The 23,079-nt window shown below is 44.3% G+C and overlaps 2 protein-coding genes and 2 long non-coding RNA genes across 4 annotated transcripts; 2 read left to right on the top strand and 2 right to left on the bottom strand.

Annotated features, from left to right (window-relative positions):
- The first annotated feature begins 952 nt into the window (after positions 1-952).
- Positions 953-3,724, top strand: LOC133021979 (golgin subfamily A member 6-like protein 22). Its single transcript, XM_061088993.1, has 3 exons — positions 953-2,106; positions 2,964-3,136; positions 3,406-3,724. The coding sequence occupies exons 1-3, from the start codon at positions 1,075-1,077 to the stop codon at positions 3,722-3,724; spliced, it is 1,524 nt and encodes a 507-aa protein (XP_060944976.1). The 5' UTR covers positions 953-1,074.
- A 795-nt stretch (positions 3,725-4,519) lies between these two features.
- On the bottom strand, positions 4,520-6,750 carry LOC133022194 (uncharacterized). Its single transcript, XR_009683004.1, has 6 exons — positions 6,695-6,750; positions 6,383-6,599; positions 6,021-6,117; positions 5,830-5,925; positions 5,446-5,597; positions 4,520-4,755 (listed from the first exon to the last, which is right to left on the bottom strand). It is a non-coding gene; the product is annotated as an uncharacterized LOC133022194 (long non-coding RNA).
- A 5,741-nt stretch (positions 6,751-12,491) lies between these two features.
- Positions 12,492-14,302, bottom strand: LOC133022193 (uncharacterized). The gene is made up of 5 exons (XR_009683003.1): positions 14,233-14,302; positions 13,871-13,967; positions 13,680-13,775; positions 13,296-13,447; positions 12,492-12,605 (listed from the first exon to the last, which is right to left on the bottom strand). It is a non-coding gene; the product is annotated as an uncharacterized LOC133022193 (long non-coding RNA).
- Positions 14,303-19,987: 5,685 nt separating this feature from the next.
- Positions 19,988-22,544, top strand: LOC133022192 (carbohydrate sulfotransferase 12-like). Its single transcript, XM_061089218.1, has 5 exons — positions 19,988-20,347; positions 20,472-20,611; positions 21,144-21,260; positions 21,334-21,514; positions 22,256-22,544. The coding sequence occupies exons 1-5, from the start codon at positions 19,988-19,990 to the stop codon at positions 22,526-22,528; spliced, it is 1,071 nt and encodes a 356-aa protein (XP_060945201.1). The 3' UTR covers positions 22,529-22,544.
- The last annotated feature ends 535 nt before the right edge of the window (positions 22,545-23,079 follow it).

The following is a 23,079-nucleotide window of genomic DNA, read 5'->3' as shown; positions in this document are numbered from 1 at the left end:
GAACACCGCGGGTTCACTTCCGGTTACCCTGGAAGTCGAGCGTCTATTTACTTCCGCATCACGGACTGCTCGCCTTTCACAAACAAACCAAGACGCGACACTGAACAACGGTAAGACAAACGCTGTGTAATATGGAATTAATGTGAGATTTTAAACTAAATAAACAGAACATTTATAACACAAGACATTGTATGGCGTGGTGATTTTAACAGAAAACCGACGGGTACAAAGGTATTTAAACTGTAGCGGTGTAATGGTTGAAGGAAGCTCCGTGCACTATGCACTGAAAAGTTTGGATGAACAATGGACGGGTTAACAAACGTAAACACAGTATACGGACCCAGACAACAGACATGCAACACACACAGTTAACATTTGTAATGATTACACGTGTAAACGGGCAGTGTGCACCGTCACGTTGACTTGTTTTGCGTTTATATTCAGTTAGATGAGTTAACGTTGCAGTGAGTTCATCCCAACAACAGGTGTCGCTGTGTGGATTTGAACCGGAAGTTCTCGGTGTCTTCTCTCGGCCCCTCGATGCTCTTAGTTGAGTGTCCCGCGGGGTCCGAAGCCTTTACTTTGAAAAAATTAGAGTGTTCAAAGCAGGCCCGGTCGCCAAAGCTAACGGCTCCCGTTTGAGAGAGAGGAAAGGAGAAGGAGGATGGAGATGGAGTTAGAGAAGAAGAGAACAAAGGAGCTGACTGAGGAATTGAGGGAGGTAGAGTTTGAAAAGTTCATGTTAGAGAACAGTAACAGGGTGTTAAAGGCACAGAAGGTGGAGCTGCAGGAGAAGCTGTGGTGGGCGGAGAAGGACATGACGGGGCTGAGAGAGGAGGTGCAGAGGGAGCGGAGGAGGAGGAGGGAGGAGGTGCAGAGGGAGAGGAGGAGGAGGAAACGTTGATTAAAAACTTGGTTGTGAGAGGAAACGTTCCAGACGTTCCGTAGTGAAATGAGGAGTATAACTCGTTTTGTCTTTCTAAAGGAGAGGTGGCGTGTCTGAGAGAGGAGCTGGAGGAAGTGACAACCAAGAGAGAAAGGTGCGAGGAGGAGAGTGAGGCGCTGAAAGAGAAGATGGAACGACTGACAGAGGAGGTGGAGGAGCTGAGGAGAACAAGGACGGAAGAGAAGGAAGAGGGAAAGAAGGAGAGAGAGGCCTGGCAAAGAGAAAGGGAAGGTCTGAATGAGGAGTTGGGGACGAGGGATGGAGAGGTGGAGGCCCTGAGGAGGCGCAAAGAGGGATTGACTGAGGAAAAGGAGGAGAGACAGAGGGAGGTGGAGAGACTGACGAGGGAGGTGATGGAGAGGGATATGCAAATCAGCCAGATGATGGAGAGAATACAGCGAGCAGAGAGAGAGAGGGAGAACCTGGAGGAGGAGGTGAAGAAGACAGAACTGAGTTTGAGAGAGGAGGAGGTGAAGAGGGAGGAGAGGAGGAGAGAGATCGAGGACCTCTGTGACCGGCTGGAGAGATTAGAAAGAGAGAAGGACGAGAGAGAGGGGGAGGTGGAGAGATGCAGGATGAGAGTGAAAGAAGTGGAGGAGGAGATCAACACACTGAGAAAACGAGAGGAGGGAGAGAGAGAGGAGGTTGAGAGACTGAGGGGCAGAGTGGAGGAGGTGAAGAGGGACAGAGAGGAGGAGAGCAAAAAGAACGAGAGATTGAAAGAGGAGAAGGAGGAAGCTGTAGGAGGACTGTCGGAGACGCTGAAGGAGAAGGTGGGGGAGATGGAGCTTCTGAGGGTGAGGCTGAATGTGGCAAAGGAGGAGTGTGAGGAGGTGAAGGAGGAGGTGCAGCGGAAGGAGTGCAGCCTGGAACGACAGATGAACGCCGTGAGAGAGAGGGAGGAGGAAGTAGAGGAGCTGAAGGAGCGACTGAGGCTGTTGGAGGAGCGGGAGGAGGAGGGATCGAGGGAGCGAGAGGAGGTGAAGGAGAAACTGAAGCTGATGCAGGAGAGAGAGGAGCGGCTGGAGATCCTGCTGAGAGAAACACGAGATATTCTGGAGGAGGAGAGAAAGGAGGGAGGAGAAAAAGACGAAAGGATCTCCCTGTTGGTCAAAGAACTGAGAGACTCTCTTCAGCGGATGGAGATTCACGCTCTGAAGGTAAAGAGAGAAACTCCTCCTCCTGTTTGTTCTACTCATCCAGTTTCTTATCATTCTGTTCCTTGCGCTGTGTGTCCCTCCTGTCGTCCTGTAGGGGGCGCTGGAGAGAGAGCAGCTGGACCGACAGAGAGCAGAGGAAGAGGCTGCAGACTAGAGACTCTGCAGAAGGTGAAGGTCGACTGAGGCTGTTGGAGGAGCGGGAGCAGGACGGATAGTTTTTTTTGTTCATAGTTTTAAGTTAAAAAGGGTTTTGTATTTATTGATATTTAGAATCTACTTTAAACAGTTAATATATTTGGCAAAAAAAACAACTTTCTTAAATGTAGTCAAGCATCGTTTTGTGCACTTTTTTGAAAAAAGTATCTGTTCAGTTACATTTGATATATTTATTTCTTTAAAATCGACTTTATTTACATTTCTGTATTATCTTATTTATGCTTAAAATGCTCCTTACTACCTGGTATCAATATCCTTTAAATGTATTTAGCTTATTTTAAATACAAACGTTTAAATCAAGTTATATATATTTAATGTCTATTCACTTTAACATTAGTTACAGTGAATATGTTGTGTTTAATTCATTGATATTGAGTTATTTTGCGTATATATTCAGTTAGATGAGTTACAGTTGCAGTGAGTTCATCCCACCTGCAGGTGTCGCTGTGTGGAGTTGAACCGGAAGTTCTCGGTGTCTCCGGGGTCAAAGGTGACGGCTCCCGGTTGAGAGAGAGGAAAGGAGGAGGAGGATGGAGATGGAGTTAGAGAGGAAGAGAAAAAACGAGCTGATTGAGGAATTGAGGGAGGTGAAATATGAAGAGTTCATTTTGGAGAACAGTTACAGGGTGGGTGTGGCACAGGAGGAGGAGCTGCGGAGGGCGGAGACGGATATGACGGTGCTGAGAGAGGATGTGTGGAATGAGCGGAGGAGGAGGAAGTACCTGCAGGGGGAGCTGTTAGGACTAACCCAGCAGACCGTGGAGGTGGAAGTTCTCGGTGTCTCCGCGCTCAAAGCTAACGGCTCCCGGTTGATGTGACCGTCGTTAGTCGTAAGAGTTGGCCACCACCAGGAACTTCTGCTCCCAGTCGACCGCACTAAACAGTGTTTTCAACAGTGCTGGGTTTCCTGTGAAATATCCTTTCACAGCACACAGATGAAGCTGGGGTACAAAGAAAAGATACCCCCCGCCCCCCCAATAATCTAGAATAAATTGCAAGCAAACGCACAATAAAGTCCCAAGACAAGTACATGTGAGGGGGAATCCATTGCGTTTCGCGGCCCGTTTATTTTGAATCACACAGTCACGTGGTTCTGCCGGCTCGCGAGGCTTCGAACGTCATCACATACGTCATCAACACAAGCCTCGATACGCGCTTCACACAAATCAACCCGATTACTCGACACTCTTCGAAGCTTCGACACGGGAGGACACATCATTACAGGTATGTCACGGTTGTGACCGTCGCTCGGTCTCCGTGTTTCCGTGTGAACGGAGCGAAGCGGCTGGTTCGAACGTTCCCTACGTCATCATCAGTGCCGGTGACGTCAGCGTTCGCACTGCAGCTTCAGGTCAACACTTCGCTCACGGTAGTTTCCGGTGTTAGCATGCTAGCAGGCTAACCGGCTAACCGGTCTGTGATGATGGAGCTTCTCACACCGGGGCACAGGTCAGAGGTCACCGTCACTCTACGTCACCAGCCGCGTTATCAAACCACGTAGTGATAATAAACTAAACTGAAATAAAACTGACTTGTCATAAATATCAATATCAAGTGAGTTTATATAAAAGATCTTAAAGTCAGTGTTTCCATGGTGACGGGTCTCAAGATCAGACTGAGCTGTGATTGGTCAGTGAGTCCAGATCTATAAACGAATCAATAGAAATAATCAACATGTGAGTTGTTTTCATCACATTTAAAACATCCAGAGGGAAACAGGCTGTGGATTCTGATCCTGGATCAGATGCAGATCCTCAGGAGGTCACCTGATGATCTACTGAGGAGACTGTGAATCCTTCAGGTTCCAGAGCTGATCTGTGACCAGCAACAGGAGGTCACCTGATGATCTACTGAGGAGACTGTGAACCCTTCAGGTTCCAGAGCTGATCTGTGACCAGCAGCAGGAGGTCACCTGATGTTCTACTGAGGAGACTGTGAATCCTTCAGGTTCCAGGTCTGATCTGTGACCAGCAGCAGGAGGTCACCTGATGATCTACTGAGGAGACTGTGAACCATTCAGGTTCCAGGTCTGATCTGTGACCAGCAGCAGGAGGTCACCTGATGATCTACTGAGGAGACTGTGAACCATTCAGGTTCCAGGTCTGATCTGTGACCAGCAGCAGGAGGTCACCTGATGATGCACTGAAGGGACGCCGCCATGGAGCTGCAGGAGAGGGCGGAGCTCCAATGGGAGGTGTGTTGTCTGCAGGAGAAGCTGGCGGAGAGGGAGGAGCTCTGAACAACAGGAGGAGGAGGAGGAGGAGGTCATGTGATCATCAGAGCTTACATCTCTCTCTCTCTCTCCAGCTGTGCCAGTCAGTGTTCCCCTCGCTCGCCCTCTCTCTGCATATGGAGGCAGAGCAGAGGGAGTGGAGGAGGCGGGCGAGCGAGGGGAGAGAGAGGGAGGCCAGACAGGCCCTGCTCATCCACCGGCTGCAGAACAAGGTGAGATATGAGATATGATTTCATATATCTGTTACCATTCTGCATTAACGTGTCTGAAAACAACTGTGTTGTGTATGTTGTTGACAGTGAACACAAACAGTACTCGAGTCAAAGTATTGTTACGTTATAATCATAATACTCATAAAGTACTTGAGTAAGAGTAAAAAACTATTAGAATAGTGAGTAACTTCATTAGAACGATTGGGTTCAACAAGAAAATGAGAGGTAATAATAATGCAAAGTGCTCATTGATTGTGATAAGTGAAATATTAAAAACGAGGCAACTATCCAAACACATGTGTTACTGCCCACAGCCGGCTGGTGATTGTCTTCTTACATTAACCAACAATGTTTCCAACAATATTTAAACTATTCATTTCAACTTCATTCAAGGACGTTTCATTCAGTCGCCTTTTAATTGTGTTATTTTAATTGTGTTGTATCGTCTTCAATCTGCAGCTTTGTCCGTCTCTGTCATAACAAACATGTGACAAAGAAAACGCACACGTTAGCCAATCGGCTGTTTGTAATGTCAATAGATCACCGTTATTATTTATGACCTCATCTGAGTCACGTCAGGTTTTCATCTGCATGAACAGCCTTCAGAAGCTAGAGTAGATGTGTATGCAGGATTATAAATACGAGTATATAATATGAGTCACTTTTCCATGATCATACCTCAGTCATGGGTCCCATGATGCTTCTGATCCGTCTCCCTGAACTCCGCCTTTCTTGGCAAACACCTGGATTGGGTCTGAGTGAGCATCCAGCTCAGAGAAGAACTTTGACTCTAAATGGATCGTTGTGATTCTCTTGAATTCCACACACACCTACACATTGAGAAAAAGACAAACATTTTTTGATTTCAGTGGTACATGTTGGATTTAGCAGGTCAGACTGAAAACACGTGTTTATCAATATTAGTTGTCTCCATACAAATTCCACTGTCACAGCCAGTGAATCCTTACCAGTTTATGAATTACATCAGAGTCTGCAAATAGGTGTCTCTATATATCTCACACTGTAAAAAGTCAAAGGGGATGTTCCTTCACAGTCATTTACCTCATGCACATGGAAGAGAGCCGGCCACCTGGGTTTGAAATCAGCTTTCATTGGTGCCTCCCCAACTACTTCCAATGGACCTGCAGTCTCAGAGAACTACAAATGGACAAAGGTTTCAGCTGCTCTGGCTAACAAAAAGAACACTTGGCAGATATACTTCTATAAAGGAACTTTATGATGGCCTCCTTTACCTGCATTCACACGCAGGTTGGACAGCAGACACAGGGGCAGTCAGGACGCTCTTGTGCTCAGACAGCAGGCACAGCACACTTTGGCATTCACACATTTCTGTAGTAGATTTAGAGAGATTGATCAGTTAACATGAAGTTATCATTCAATAACTGGAAAAACACTTCCACACACACACACACACACACACACACAGGCGAGAGCTCGATGCAGAGGTAGAAACAGGTGAGTGTAAGGAGGAGAGAGGGAGATATGGAAACACACTAAGGGAGGAAGAGAGAGATAGAAAGGCTAATGCAAAGCACAACGAAATAGAAATACTTAAAACATACTATATAGACATTTTATTTGACCAGGCAATGACCTGTTCATGTGTGGTTATTATAATTCCATCAGCAGGTTGAATAGCAGAGCAGGAGCTGGCAACAAGGATCCATCTGATTCACCGTTAAACTGGGGGGGGGGGGTGTTCAGTGGACACGTGTCTGCATGAGTGAGTCACGTGCTCCGCCATGCTCCACTCGTATTCACTTCACTCGACGCATGCGCAGTGCAACAGTTTAACTTTGTTACACAGTTATCTACAAAAGAAAAGTAACATATTACTAAACAAGTTTTATACACTAAATTAACCATTAACAACTTTAACACTAACAGACACAACAACACAACTTACCCAGAGCTGGACAATCTGCTTCTGAGGTAAAACAGGGTGCGCCACTCCTAATCCCCGGAAGTTCCGGTTGTGGGCCTTCAAAATAAGACAAACACGGCAAAATAAAAGAAATATATATAAAAGCTGAGACTGCAGTTCCACGTTGGACAGGATTTTACTAACAACATATTTACACCGTTACACTCATATAAAAGTATTTGAGTAACTATTTCTAAAGCTATATAAGCTAGCAACACAAAACACCGTGTAAACTCGCAATGTGTGACGGACGACTTGCTAAGTTTGATAAAAACCCGCTAACACCGAGTGAAGTGTCCACTGAGGCCCCCTGGAGGCTCGGGGGGGAACAGCAGCTATTTAGGTTTAAAGCTTCGAACTCGTTTCCAGTAGAATCTGGATTCTGTGTGTGTGTGTGTGTGTGTGTGTGTGATTGTGTGTGTGTGTGTGTGTGTGTAGTGTGTGTGTGTGTGTGTGTGTGTGTGTGTGTGTGATTGTGTGTGTGTGTGTGATTGTGTGTGTGTGTAGTGTGTGTGTGTGATTGTGTGTGTGTGTGATTGTGTGTGTGTGTAGTGTGTGTGTGTGATTGTGTGTGTGTGTAGTGTGTGTGTGATTGTGTGTGATTGTGTGTGTGTGTAGTGTGCGTGTGTGTAGTGTGTGATTGTGTGTGTGTGTAGTGTGTGTGTGTGTGATTGTGTGTGTGTGTAGTGTGTGTGTGTGATTGTGTGTGTGTGTAGTGTGTGTGTGTGTGTGTGATGTGTGTGATTGTGTGTGTGTGTAGTGTGTGTGTGTGATTGTGTGTGTGTGTAGTGTGTGTGTGTGATTGTGTGTGTGTGATTGTGTGTGTGTGTAGTGTGTGTGTGTGATTGTGTGTGTGTGTAGTGTGTGTGTGTGATGGTGTGTGTGTGTAGTGTGTGTGTGTGTGATTGTGTGTGTGTGTGTGTGATTGTGTGTGTGTGTGTGTGTGATTGTGTGTGTGTGTAGTGTGTGTGTGTGATTGTGTGTGTGTGTAGTGTGTGTGTGTGTGAGTGTGTGTGTGTGTGTGTGTGTGTGTGTGCGTGTGTGTGTGTGTAGTGTGTGTGTGTGTGTCATCAGGCTCAGTTGCTGTCTGTGTGGAGCTCTGTGGTTTCTCTGAGACGAGTCTGTCACTCTGTCAAGACTTATTTCGCTTGTTTCTAATTGTTTCCCATTGTATTTTATTTATTTTTTCTCCATTGCCTTATCTGAAAGAACATTCTCAGTTATTATTTTGTTTGGCATTTAATGTTTAATCAGGAGAAAATGACACACAATGTGGGGAGGGGAGAATATATTCCTACTGGTGATTCTGGACTTCCTTCTGGGAGGGGAAGACTTTGAAATGAGCTGTGTAACACTCCAGCTAGACTTCCAGGCGATGTGGGCTCACCAGCCTTTAGCTCCACCAGATTATCCAAGAGTCTAGTTCCAACCAATAGACCCGCTGAGATGCTTTCAACAAGTCCAGATATTAGTGATCCAGCTCTGAATCATCTCATCACACACATGGCCCAGCAGGTGGGGCAGACTCTCTCAGCTCAGTTAAAGGGGGGGGGGGGTGAAGGCAGATGAGGGCGCACAGGTTCAGAACTCAGGTGCAGGCCAGACACTCACTGACTCTCTTAACCTCACTGGAGTGAAGCTAGTCATGCAGTCCCATGTGAGAGAGCCTCCTGTTTTCAGAAGAGATGGTTCAGACAAGCACTCTGTAAATGAGTGGGAGGAGCTTATGGACACATATTTGAGGAAGAGGGGTGTCGGCTTGATGTGCAGTATGAAGAGATTCAATCCAAGCTAATGGGTAAAGCTAAAGACGTAGTGAAGATAACCTTACGTAGCAACCCATCACTGAAACCCCAGGAGAACCCAAAAGCGATAATGAACATTCTGAAACAACATTTTGGTGATGCAACATGTTCAAGTATGCCTCTTGCTGACTTCTATAGCACAGTGCCTGTATCAGGAGAGAACCCAGTGGAATATTGGATTCGCCTTAACAAGGCTGTCGACGCAGCTGAGGAGGGCTTGAGGAGACAAGGGCGACACGTCGAGGATCCTAGTCGAGAGGGGACCATGATGCTCGTAAAGTTTTGTCCAGATCCCTCTCTTGCTGCAGTGTTAAAGTTCAAAGCACCAGACAAGTGGACCGCTAGTGAGATACAGGAGCATGTTGATCGTTATCAAATTGAACTTAAGGAAAAGTTGTTTACCGAGCCAAGTTTCCTTATATCAGCTAGAAATGTGACAGCTCACGCTCAAACAACTGCTGTGGATGTGTCAGCTTCAGCCAGCTGTGCAGTGTCGCCTCCTGTCCAGTTGGAAGTTAGTGCCACACCTAACTCTCAGATTGATGACAATTGCATTAAGACTCTCATTGGCCTCCTCGACCGTACACTTGCTCAAAACAATCAGAGACACAACTGAAGCTCAGAGCTCCTTTGATGATTCTGAAGAGCAGTCTGATTCAGTGGATCTTGTCAATTCTTTGGGGGAGGAGGGTTCAGAGGGTAGGACAGGTGCTCGGGTGCTGAGTGGAACAGGAGAAGCCATCAGTCGCAAACCCTGGGTTAGTGAAGAGGCAACAGAAAAATCAGACGCTGTGAGATGTGTTGTTGTTCTCGTCTCTGACGCTGAGAGAAGGAAAACACGTCGGACCTGACCTCTGTGTTTTTAGCTCCGCCCCTGCAGACGCCGGCTGATGACATCAGAGGATCAGACTCAGTCAAACGCACCTCGTCAGGTGTCTCAGGTCAGACTCCGCCTCCCTCATCATCTCTGCTGTAAACACAAACAGCACCAAACTTCATTTATAAAAGTTTGAACTTTTCTTTTACATTTAAAAGTTCCTTACGAGAGTCAGTGTCAATGTTTGAACCATGAGACGGGTGATGTCATCACACAGGAAGTCTCGAGCATCCACTCAAAGGTCAAAGGTTGAATCAGACTGAGGTGGAGCAGCTTGGACTTTCAGCCCCAGCGTGTCCGTCCTCAGCAGAATGTCCCTGAGGACGTGGGACAGAACCCAGGGCCGGACCCAGACGGCATGGGGCCCGAGCAGAGGAGCCTCTGCAGCTGCACATTAGTGTCTGATATTAATCATACCATGTTTGTGTTTGATTCTATTGACTCTAAGTAAATTCTAAACCACACCAAGCAAATGTCTACAAAATAAAAACTGTTGTTTCTTCAACACGACTTTTTCACTCTGGTTTAATTCAATCACACATTTCAACTGTAACTGAAATCAAATAAAACTTTCAGGTAAAAAAGAAAAACCCTGTTACATTTGATATATTTATTTCTTTAAAATCGTCTTTATTTACATTTCTGTATTATCTTATTTATGCTTAAAATGCTCCTTACTACCTGCTACAACATTCTTTAAAAGTATTTAGCTTATTTTAAATACCAAATTGGTTCACTCGTGGGCTGAAGCTTCATGGTGCTTAATTTGCTCCACTGCGCCATCAAGTGGACAATAAATGAAAGGCAGCGCTCTATATACAGGTGCATCTCAATAAATTAGAATATCATGGAAAAGTTCGTTTATTTCGATAATTCAATTCAAAAAGGGAAACTCATATAGTATATAAATTAATTACACAAATAATTAAATGTTTAAAGCGTTTATGTCTTTACATGTTGATGAATATGGCTTACAGCTGATGAAAACCCCAAATTCAGTATCTCAGAAAATTAGAATATTACATAAGACCAATAAAACATAGGACAGGCAGTTTCTTTTTTTCTGCAAACAAACGCAATATAACAATATAAAGTCCCAAGTCCACACAATGTGAGGGGGGGGGGGGGGGGGGGGGTCCATGGCAGCCGGCTCGCACGGCTTTGATCGTCACCACCTACGTCATCAACACAAGCCTCGACACACGCTGCTAAGCTTCCACACGAAAGGACGCATCACCAGCTGCAGTGAGTTCATCCCACCTGCAGGTGTCGCTGTGTGGAGTGGAACCGGAAGTTCTCGGTGTCTCCGGGGTCAAAGGTGACGGCTCCCGGTTGAGAGAGAGGAAAGGAGGAGGAGGATGGAGATGGAGTTAGAGAGGAAGAGAAAAAACGAGCTGATTGAGGAATTGAGGGAGGTGAAATATGAAAAGTTCATTTTGGAGAACAGTTACAGGGTGGGTGTGGCACAGGAGGAGGAGCTGCGGAGGGCGGAGACGGATATGACGGTGCTGAGAGAGGATGTGTGGAATGAGCGGAGGAGGAGGAAGTACCTGCAGGGGGAGCTGTTAGGACTAACCCAGCAGACCGTGGAGGTGGAAGTTCTCGGTGTCTCCGCGCTCAAAGCTAACGGCTCCCGGTTGATGTGACCGTCGTTAGTCGTAAGAGTTGGCCACCACCAGGAACTTCTGCTCCCAGTCGACCGCACTAAACAGTGTTTTCAACAGTGCTGGGTTTCCTGTGAAATATCCTTTCACAGCACACAGATGAAGCTGGGGTACAAAGAAAAGATACCCCCCGCCCCCCCAATAATCTAGAATAAATTGCAAGCAAACGCACAATAAAGTCCCAAGACAAGTACATGTGAGGGGGAATCCATTGCGTTTCGCGGCCCGTTTATTTTGAATCACACAGTCACGTGGTTCTGCCGGCTCGCGAGGCTTCGAACGTCATCACATACGTCATCAACACAAGCCTCGATACGCGCTTCACACAAATCAACCCGATTACTCGACACTCTTCGAAGCTTCGACACGGGAGGACACATCATTACAGGTATGTCACGGTTGTGACCGTCGCTCGGTCTCCGTGTTTCCGTGTGAACGGAGCGAAGCGGCTGGTTCGAACGTTCCCTACGTCATCATCAGTGCCGGTGACGTCAGCGTTCGCACTGCAGCTTCAGGTCAACACTTCGCTCACGGTAGTTTCCGGTGTTAGCATGCTAGCAGGCTAACCGGCTAACCGGTCTGTGATGATGGAGCTTCTCACACCGGGGCACAGGTCAGAGGTCACCGTCACTCTACGTCACCAGCCGCGTTATCAAACCACGTAGTGATAATAAACTAAACTGAAATAAAACTGACTTGTCATAAATATCAAGTGAGTTTATATAAAAGATCTTAAAGTCAGTGTTTCCATGGTGACGGGTCTCAAGATCAGACTGAGCTGTGATTGGTCAGTGAGTCCAGATCTATAAACGAATCAATAGAAATAATCAACATGTGAGTTGTTTTCATCACATTTAAAACATCCAGAGGGAAACAGGCTGTGGATTCTGATCCTGGATCAGATGCAGATCCTCAGGAGGTCACCTGATGATCTACTGAGGAGACTGTGAATCCTTCAGGTTCCAGGTCTGATCTGTGACCAGCAGCAGGAGGTCACCTGATGATCTACTGAGGAGACTGTGAACCCTTCAGGTTCCAGAGCTGATCTGTGACCAGCAGCAGGAGGTCACCTGATGTTCTACTGAGGAGACTGTGAATCCTTCAGGTTCCAGGTCTGATCTGTGACCAGCAGCAGGAGGTCACCTGATGATCTACTGAGGAGACTGTGAACCCTTCAGGTTCCAGAGCTGATCTGTGACCAGCAGCAGGAGGTCACCTGATGTTCTACTGAGGAGACTGTGAATCCTTCAGGTTCCAGAGCTGATCTGTGACCAGCAGCAGGAGGTCACCTGATGATGCAATGAAGGGACGCCGCCATGGAGCTGCAGGAGAGGGCGGAGCTCCAATGGGAGTTGTGTCATCTGCAGGAGAAGCTGGCGGAGAGGGAGGAGCTCTGAACGACAGGGTGAGGAGGAGGAGGAGGAGGAGGTCATGTGATCATCAGAGCTTACATCTCTCTCTCTCTCTCCAGCTGTGCCGGTCAGTGTCCCCCTCGCTCGCCCTCTCGGAGAGAGAGGGAGGCCAGACAGGCCCTGCTCATCCACCGGCTGCAGAACAAGGTGAGATATGAGATATGATTTCATATATCTGTTACCATTCTGCATTAACGTGTCTGAAAACAACTGTGTTGTGTATGTTGTTGACAGTGAACACAAACAGTACTCGAGTCAAAGTATTGTTACGTTATAATCATAATACTCATAAAGTACTTGAGTAAGAGTAAAAAACTATTAGAATAGTGAGTAACTTCATTAGAACGATTGGGTTCAACAAGAAAATGAGAGGTAATAATAATGCAAAGTGCTCATTGATTGTGATAAGTGAAATATTAAAAACGAGGCAACTATCCAAACACATGTGTTACTGCCCACAGCCGGCTGGTGATTGTCTTCTTACATTAACCAACAATGTTTCCAACAATATTTAAACTATTCATTTCAACTTCATTCAAGGACGTTTCATTCAGTCGCCTTTTAATTGTGTTATTTTAATTGTGTTGTATCGTCTTCAATCTGCAGCTTTGTCCGTCTCTGTCATAACAAACATGTGACAAAGAAAACGCACACGTTAGCCAATCGGCTGTTTGTAATGTCAATAGATCACCGTTATTATTTATGACCTCATCTGAGTCACGTCAGGTTTTCATCTGCATGAACAGCCTTCAGAAGCTAGAGTAGATGTGTATGCAGGATTATAAATACGAGTATATAATATGAGTCACTTTTCCATGATCATACCTCAGTCATGGGTCCCATGATGCTTCTGATCCGTCTCCCTGAACTCCGCCTTTCTTGGCAAACACCTGGATTGGGTCTGAGTGAGCATCCAGCTCAGAGAAGAACTTTGACTCTAAATGGATCGTTGTGATTCTCTTGAATTCCACACACACCTACACATTGAGAAAAAGACAAACATTTTTTGATTTCAGTGGTACATGTTGGATTTAGCAGGTCAGACTGAAAACACGTGTTTATCAATATTAGTTTTCTCCATACAAATTCCACTGTCACAGCCAGTGAATCCTTACCAGTTTATGAATTACATCAGAGTCTGCAAATAGGTGTCTCTATATATCTCACACTGTAAAAAGTCAAAGGGGATGTTCCTTCACAGTCATTTACCTCATGCACATGGAAGAGAGCCGGCCACCTGGGTTTGAAATCAGCTTTCATTGGTGCCTCCCCAACTACTTCCAATGGACTTGCAGTCTCAGAGAACTACAAATGGACAAAGGTTTCAGCTGCTCTGGCTAACAAAAAGAACACTTGGCAGATATACTTCTATAAAGGAACTTTATGATGGCCTCCTTTACCTGCATTCACACGCAGGTTGGACAGCAGACACAGGGGCAGTCAGGACGCTCTTGTGCTCAGACAGCAGGCACAGCACACTTTGGCATTCACACATTTCTGTAGTAGATTTAGAGAGATTGATCAGTTAACATGAAGTTATCATTCAATAACTGGAAAAACACTTCCACACACACACACACACACACACACACAGGCGAGAGCTCGATGCAGAGGTAGAAACAGGTGAGTGTAAGGAGGAGAGAGGGAGATATGGAAACACACTAAGGGAGGAAGAGAGAGATAGAAAGGCTAATGCAAAGCACAACGAAATAGAAATACTTAAAACATACTATATAGACATTTTATTTGACCAGGCAATGACCTGTTCATGTGTGGTTATTATAATTCCATCAGCAGGTTGAATAGCAGAGCAGGAGCTGGCAACAAGGATCCATCTGATTCACAGTTAAACTGGGGGGGGGGGGGTGTTCAGTGGACACGTGTCTGCATGAGTGAGTCACGTGCTCCGCCATGCTCCACTCGTATTCACTTCACTCGACGCATGCGCAGTGCAACAGTTTAACTTTGTTACACAGTTATCTACAAAAGAAAAGTAACATATTACTAAACAAGTTTTATACACTAAATTAACCATTAACAACTTTAACACTAACAGACACAACAACACAACTTACCCAGAGCTGGACAATCTGCTTCTGAGGTAAAACAGGGTGCGCCACTCCTAATCCCCGGAAGTTCCGGTTGTGGGCCTTCAAAATAAGACAAACACGGCAAAATAAAAGAAATATATATAAAAGCTGAGACTGCAGTTCCACGTTGGACAGGATTTTACTAACAACATATTTACACCGTTACACTCATATAAAAGTATTTGAGTAACTATTTCTAAAGCTATATAAGCTAGCAACACAAAACACCGTGTAAACTCGCCATGTGCGACGGACGACTTGCTAAGTTTGATAAAAACCCGCTAACACCGAGTGAAGTGTCCACTGAGGCCCCCTGGAGGCTCGGGGGGGAACAGCAGCTATTTAGGTTTAAAGCTTCGAACTCGTTTCCAGGAGAATCTGGATTCTGGAAACTTGATGACATCACAGGATCAGATATGGAGGCTTGCTTTTGTCTCCAGTTACTGTTCTGACAAGTGTGTGTGTGTGTGTGTGTGTGTGTGTGTGTGTGTGTGTGTGTGTGTGTGTGTGTGTGTGTGTGTGTGTGTGTGTGTGTGTGTGTGTGTGTGTGTGTGTGTGTGTGTGTGTGTGTGTGTGTGTGTGTGGTGTGTGTGTGTAGTGTGTGTGTGTGTGTGTGTGTGTGTGTGTGTGTGTGTGTGTGTGTGTAGTGTGTGTAGTGTGTGTGTGTAGTGTGTCTTCATCAGGCTCTAGTCCACGCCTTTGTTACATCGAGACTGGACTATTGTAATTCACTATTATCAGGCTCCAGCAGCAAGTCGTTAAAGACTCTGCAGCTGGTCCAAAATGCCGCAGCACGTGTCCTGACGAGAACTAAGAAAAGAGAGCACATTTCTCCAGTATTAGCATCGCTACACTGGCTTCCTGTTAAATCTAGAATAGAATTTAAAATTCTCCTCCTCACCTTCAAGGCCCTTAATGATATGGCACCTCTTTACCTTAAAGAGATGTTAATACCATATCAACCTACTAGAGCACTCCGATCCCAGAACTCAGGTTTACTTGTTGTCCCTAAAGTCTCTAAAAGTAGAGTAGGAGCCAGAGCTTTTAGCCATCAAGCCCCACTGCTGTGGAATAATCTCTCACTTTCAGTTAGGGAGGCAGACACGCTCTGTTCGTTTAAAAGTAGACTCAAAACCTTCCTTTTTGATAAAGCTTATAGTTAGAGCTAATTAGTGCGGCAGAAAGTAACTTGTCCTATACGACACAAGACACACGGAGCTTCTCTTTCCTGCTTCTCTTTCCTCTTCTCCATCCCTAACACATCAAGGTGTTAGATAATTCTTATCTCATCAGAACATGTTACTAACTTGACCCCTTTCCAGGAGTTTCTGTGCCTTAGCGCCCGCGGATGCAGGGCCACAGCTGTGGCCGCACCATGGATTATGATTGTGGATCGCGTGTCGGAGGTCGCAATGGTGGATCCAGTTCGGTGGATTCTGTGCCAGCTGATCGTAGTGGTAATGGAGGATCCTTTATCGCGTTGGCATCGGATGGTGGTGGACCAGGACCGAGGCGGCAGCTGATGATGGATTCTAACTGGCGGCAGTGGACAATGACTGTGGATTATAGTGGATCCCATCCTGATGCTGGATCCTGATCTTGCTGCTGACCAGAGACTATGATGCAGCAGGACTGCTTCACATATAGTATTGAAGTTGTCCTTCAAAAATGTTTACCCTCATCGATGCTGCTAAAAATCTTTAATCCCGATGATGTTCTCCTCTACACATCTGTGTCACTTGTGTCCGTCCTGGGAGACGGATCCTCACATGTGTCTCTCTGAGGTTTCTACGTAGTTTTACCTGTTAAAAGGGTTTTTAGTAGTTTGTCCTGACTCTTGTTGAGGGTTAAGGACAGAGGACGTCTCACCATGTTAAAGCCCAATGAGACAAACTGTGATTTGTGAATATGGGCTATACAAATAAAACTTGATTGATTGATTGAAGTGAAACCGATCGTCTCTTCAGGTTCTTCAAAGATAGATCGACTCGACAGAGACGTGATTCTTCTGCAGATGATTCTCATGTTGTTCCCCGCACATGTTAACACAACACGTGAGTGTGTGGATTCAACATGAAACCGTGAGAACCACGAGGGGAACCACGAGGGGAACCACGGGGGGAACCGCGAGGGGAACCACGGGGGGAACCGCGAGGGGAACCACGAGGGGAACCGCGAGGGGAACCGCGAGGGGAACCACGAGGGGAACCACGGGGGGAACCACGAGGGGAACCACGGGGGGAACCACGAGGGGAACCACGGGGGGAACCACGAGGGGAACCACGAGGGGAACCAGCTACAGGTCAGAGCTGAGATCAGCTTGATTTATTTTTGCTTTTATTTTGAAAGAATAGGAACTATGATCAGCACCTCTTTCAAAATAAAAGCAGCTGAACGTCACGTGACCTTGAAATATGGCGGGAGCCATATTTATAAGCTGAATATAAATATATACAAAAGTATACATATATGAACATAAAAAACACAACAACAATGAGAATGGAGTGGTTTATGCAGAGTGCAAAGATGCTTCAAAAAATATGGAAAGATGTCAGAGGATACTTTATATACATGAGGTAGGTAGAATATATATATATACATCTATATATCTCCATGTGTGTGTACTTTATAATATGTAGGTACCGGAGTATTGCTCACATGACTGAATTAAGTGTCCATCAGAGTGACTTCTGGTGTCAGGTCGTTTTGGAACCTTCGTTGTTAATTGTTCTTTATTAAAAAACTCACGGATTTCATCAGTTTCATCAGCAACAGAAAAATCCGACGCTGTGAGATGTGTTGTTGTTCTCGTCTCTGACGCTGAGAGAAGGAAAACACGTCGGACTTGACCTCTGTGTTTTTAGCTCCGCCCCTGCAGACGCCGGCTGATGACATCAGAGGATCAGACTCAGTCAAACGCACCTCGTCAGGTGTCTCAGGTCAGACTCCGCCTCCCTCATCATCTCTGCTGTAAACACAAACAGCACCAAACTTCATTTATAAAAGTTTGAACTTTTCTTTTACATTTAAAAGTTCCTTACAAGAGTCAGTGTCGATGTTTGAACCACGAGACGGGTGATGTCATCACACAGGAAGTCTCGAGCATCCACTCAAAGGTCAAAGGTTGAATCAGACTGAGGTGGAGCAGCTTGGACTTTCAGCCCCAGCGTGTCCGTCCTCAGCAGAATGTCCCTGAGGACGTGGGACAGAACCCAGGGCCGGACCCAGACGGCATGGGGCCCGAGCAGAGGAGCCTCTGCAGCTGCACATTAGTGTCTGATATTAATCATACCATGTTTGTGTTTGATTCTATTGACTCTAAGTAAATTCTAAACCTCACCAAACAAATGTCTACAAAATAAAAACCGTTGGTTCTTCAACACGACTTTTTCACTCTGGTTTAATTCAATCACACATTTCAACTGTAACTGAAATCAAATATAGGTTTTATGTAAAAAAAAAAACCCTGTTACATTTGATATATTTATTTCTTTAAAATCGTCTTTATTTACATTTCTGTATTATCTTATTTATGATTAAAATGCTCCTTACTACCTGCTACAATATTCTTTAAACGTATTTAGCTTATTTTAAATACAAACGTTTAAATCAAGATATATATATTGAATGTCTATTCACTTTAACCTTACAGTTACAGTGAATTTGTTGTGTTTAATTCATTGATATTGAGTTATTTTGTGTTGATTTTTATATAGTTAAATGAGTTAATTTGTTATTGTAATTATTTGTTTGTGCCCATGTGCCAATTTATTTTTTTATTTCAAAGTGTTTGTTTTTTCGCTCCTTTGTTTTATTTTATATTTACCTTGTTCATTCTGCCTTGTCGGCCTTATATTTGGGAAAATAAAAATTCCATCTTACACCTTCATCTCCAAGTCCTCCTGAGAGTTTTTTCCACGAGCTCAGCCGCTCATATACATCCTACCTTTAACAGGGTCTCTCTTAAAAACTCCTCAAAAGAGTGTGAAAACACAGGCTTGTCAAAAAAAAGATGTTTCAAATTTATTTCAGCCAGCTCTCTTGGACATTTTCAAAAATTACTCAAAAAACAGAAAATACTTTTTAATCAAATCGACAGGAAAAAACTCTTGTCCCTCTCCTGCGCTCTGATGTTACCTTCCTTGTAACTCACTTCAGACCCCCCCTCAAGGGCTTTGAGCTGCCCTTTTAAACCTGTAGCCCCTCCCACCGGGCTTAATTACCAATTTCAAACACATTTATCTTGAAACTATTGCTTGAAACAAAAATTACGAGTTTACAATGACCTCTTTACATTTCACCAAATAAAACATCTTTAAACAAATCACATGACTTTTCTCAACAATACGGTATCAACATAAACAGTACAAATCTTGTTAATTATCTTAAGAAAAAAACCACAACCAGAAGCTATTTAACCGGACAGGAAGTTGTGCCCGGGTTGTCCAATCCATCTTTACGCTGACGGCGAGCTGAATGCGCCGCTTCCCTAACTGCTGGTAAGTGTGTAAGTGTGTAAGTGTGTAAGTGTGTAAGCCAGATGCGGAGCTGACGAGTGTGCACCCTCGGTCGCCCCACAGCTGAACAGAATAGATGATCGTTAGATAGTGATCAGCCAGGAAGAGTGAAAATGTTTGTCGACGTGTGTGTGGCTGTGTGTGTGTGTGCGTGGCTGTGAAGACCGCTGGCGCTCCGTCACAACTATATTTATATATTTAATGTTTTGCTATGTCATGCATTATTATATAGAGCGTATGCAAAGGCTTTGATGTCACTACTTCAGTCAGATTTAATTTGTTCAATCGTCACTTGTATAAAAAGATTTCCACTGACATGGTGATTATTCATAATGAGTTTGTTCTTGTAAAAAATGTTTTATTAGACGCTAATTAATTATTTAGAACAAGTTATGTAGAGTTGTGAAAAATCCCTCTAGTTGTATTTCCTCCTCCTCCAGCGTAACACTACCTCTCTCTTTTCAGTTAGTTAAAGATGTACTCCTGACTTATTGATTTTTACCGGACCTGTTGACTTAGTAAGTCTGATTTTAAATAAACTAAGTAGCGAAAGTACTTTATATACTGATAAGTAGTTGCATCTGTAATAATGCAGTTCATCATGTGTTTTACACGTAAGATCTGTATTTTCAAAGTAAGATTCTACTTTTAAACACGTTTATTGGATAACAAATTGTGAATACAAGTAAAGTGGAGGAGTAAAAGTACTTGAACCTCGTGATGTGTCTGATGAAGTTGAGTATTATTATATACTTCATGTTTTATTCCCCAAAGAATAGATCTGGAAGCCTCTGTGTTTTTTGTAATATCCAGTTCGACGCGTCTCCTTCCATGACAGATGCCCTCTGCGGAGCTGAGATAACCTCTTCTTCTTTTCTTCCCCAATCACGGCGCTGGATTCGATATAACCATGGGCTCATGGTGGGGTCTACGAGTGGCGTTCATTCTGGGGTCGTTGTTTATGACCCTGCTCCTCCTCGTGTACTGGGACGACGTCAGGGGCTTCAGCCTCCAGCCGCTGCAGGAGCCCCAACACGGGTCGCATCAGGCTGCATCTTGGCCTCGGACCTTCCCTCCCTCCACCCCCAGAGCCCAGACCAGTGTCAGGGAGCAGGAGGCGAGGAAGCAGAGGGTCAAGGATGTCTGTTCAGGACAGGGCGCTGTGGAATTCCCTGGAAGGACTCGACCATTTGAGCAGATCCCCAACAGTGCGCTGAAACACCTGATAGTGGACGACAAACACCGGGTCATCTACTGCTTCGTTCCCAAGGTACAGCTGAGAAAACACACACACACACACACACACACACACACACACACACACACACACACACACACACTTTCATGGTGTCTCTTGTCTTTCTGAACCTTCTTGTCTTTTCTCCTCCGCTCAGGTAGCGTGCACCAACTGGAAGAACGTGATGGCGGTTCTGAGTCAGTCTATGATCTCGCCCTCCACAGGAAAACCGTACACTGACCCCAACGATATACCTGAGGGGCTCGTACACAACCATGATTTCTTCTCCTTATCCGAGTACGAGACACACACACACACAGAGACACACACATACATTTTTTTCTTGAGACTCTATTACAAGTAATTGTTCTCTTTTCCAAATATTACTGAGGTAAAAGTACATACATGAATGTTCAAATGTGCTAAATATCAACATATATACAAAATTTGTATATTTTCATCCATCTTTATTTACAATACGGTTTTTCATTAATAAGCTGTTTGGTTTTTGCAGGGACAGGAGAAGGCTTTTAAAAGTATTAACAATTAAAACAAAATGTATAACTATAAATACTCTTCTGCAAGTATCTGTCATTTAGAGAATTTGCAGAAAATGAAACAAACAGGTACATGCTGTTACATGTAGATACAATAAAAAGTTAGATATATTTTTATTAACTTGGTTCAGGTAAAGCAATCGAATGCATGGAAGGAGGAGAGGCGGAGAATGGAGCTTTGTTATCCCTCAAGGAAACTTTATATGAAATAAAATGTAATGTTTGATTGAAAGCATATAAAATAGACAGTATTTTGTTCTCCCTTTGACCAGGTTCGGTTCTCTGTCCCGCCACCTGATGGAGCTCAAGCTCCAGCACTACACCAAGTTCCTGTTTGTTCGAGATCCTTTCGTTCGTGTCATCTCTGCCTTCAGGGACAAGTTTGGACGGTGTGTTTCACAGGAGAGAGTGAGAGAGAGAGAGAGAGATTTATTTATTTATTTATTTATTTGTGTTCTTAAGCATCAACCAGCATTGGTACGAGTTGTTGGGTATGAGCATGCTGCGTCGTTATGGTCACATCTCCGGGGCTCTGCCGAACAAATCGAGCGAGGCGTTTGCCGCAGGAATCAACCTGACGTTTCTGCAGTTTATCAAGTACGTGCTTGATACAGAGACTGAGCCGAACGTACACTGGAAACAGGTATTTGTCTCACACAGCTCACATGTTTGTGATCATTAGATTTGATTAGATTACAATTTGCAGAGAAAAACGTTATTCTGTCATTTCCACTTTGTTTGTTTGTTTCCACCATTGATTTCTTAATGGAGACGGATCATTTGTTTTATAGTGTGTTGTATTATGATAGTTATGCTTATTCGTGCATAAGAAGGATACAATTTGGATCTGCCCGTTGGGAGTCTTCCCTAAATATTAAACCTTATCTATGATTACATTTTTACTGCCTATATTGGTTTTGGAAAAGGAACAGCTTTTAATTTAAATTGTTTTATTCACTCACATGTCTATGTTTTCTACCTCTTTATGTTCAGTTTATTCAGAGGGGACAATATGTACATGACTATTTCTGAATCAATGTACAGAGTCTTGTTATTGTGTTAAAACTCGCATTCAACAGTAAACATAAAAGAAGATGTTACATAAAAAATATCATTATTAATTTAGAGAGGGCAACTACACACAATGAGGTGCAGCAATATCAAATCAAATTTTATTTGTGTTACCTATATATATATATATCAAAATTTTCTTTGTGGGGTTTAATAATCTGTGCAATAACAACAAAAGTTATACAAAATTAGAACAGCAGCAGAGTTGTGTTTCTTCTTTTTCATGTCTTCCAATAAATGTACAAACATGGCAGATCAGTCACAAGCAAAATTAAAGCCATTTAACAAATGTGTGTGTCATTGTGTGTTTCAGGTGTATCGTCTGTGTCATCCGTGCCAGGTCGGGTACGACTTCATCGGGCGAATGGAAACCCAGGAAAGCGACGCCCATCACCTGCTGAAGCTCCTGAAGGTGGATCATCTGTTCAGCTTCCCCTCCTCCACCCGTAACCTAACCGCAGCCAGCTGGGAACAAGAGTGGTTTGCACAGATTCCCATACCGATGAGACGAGAGCTTTACAAAATGTACGAAGCAGACTTTGAGCTGTTTGGTTATCCCAAACCTGACAGCATCCTCAATCCGTGACCCACACCACAGAGCCAAAGGCTACTTGGTTTGCAGTTTGTAGAGCACTGGGGCCGTGAGCTGACATCTCTGAAGGGAAATTTGCTGCAAAAAAATAAAGTTTTTGTTGTCAAACTTTGATTTTTCCTTTTTCTGATTGTACTTTGTGTGTTTGAGGTTGCGGTGGAAAAATATATTCAGACATTTTGTGCATTAAATCAAAAGTCTGATTAGTTGAAAGTTCAGCACACAGCGTCCAGCACACTGTACATTGTTAAACTGTTTGAGGAGGACTCGCAAATGATGAGCATCACCACAGGGCCAAGCAAGCACCCAGTGCATCCAGCACACAAAAGAACTAAAATATATATATGTCGTAGATGTGTTTGATGATGTCACAGGACAAGAGAACAAGTGAGTGGATGAGTGAAGTTAAAAAAGTGTAAATTGTCATATGAAGTGATTGTTGATATTTATTGTTTGAAATATACACAACTACTTTAAAGAACAACATGACCCCACGGATATGCACAACAAATACAACCCAAACCCAAAACATCCACAAAGAGAAG

The sequence above is a fragment of the Limanda limanda genome, chromosome 16 (assembly GCF_963576545.1).
Source record: "Limanda limanda chromosome 16, fLimLim1.1, whole genome shotgun sequence".
Taxonomy (NCBI): Eukaryota; Metazoa; Chordata; class Actinopteri; order Pleuronectiformes; family Pleuronectidae; genus Limanda; species Limanda limanda.
This window is presented reverse-complemented; position numbering and strand designations above follow the sequence as displayed.

What these genes read in the sequence shown, in the direction of transcription:
- LOC133021979 (XM_061088993.1), top strand. Translation starts at nt 1,075, where the DNA reads ATGGAACGACTGACAGAGGAGGTGGAGGAGCTGAGGAGAACAAGGACG. An exon ending in TGGAGATTCACGCTCTGAAG is followed by an intron (nt 2,107 to 2,963) that starts GTAAAGAGAGAA and finishes GGTGTGGCACAG; the next exon opens with GAGGAGGAGCTGCGGAGGGC. An exon ending in GCTAACGGCTCCCGGTTGAT is followed by an intron (nt 3,137 to 3,405) that starts GTGACCGTCGTT and finishes TGAATCACACAG; the next exon opens with TCACGTGGTTCTGCCGGCTC.
- LOC133022192 (XM_061089218.1), top strand. Translation starts at nt 19,988, where the DNA reads ATGGGCTCATGGTGGGGTCTACGAGTGGCGTTCATTCTGGGGTCGTTG. An exon ending in GATTTCTTCTCCTTATCCGA is followed by an intron (nt 20,612 to 21,143) that starts GTACGAGACACA and finishes CCCTTTGACCAG; the next exon opens with GTTCGGTTCTCTGTCCCGCC. An exon ending in TTCAGGGACAAGTTTGGACG is followed by an intron (nt 21,261 to 21,333) that starts GTGTGTTTCACA and finishes TGTGTTCTTAAG; the next exon opens with CATCAACCAGCATTGGTACG.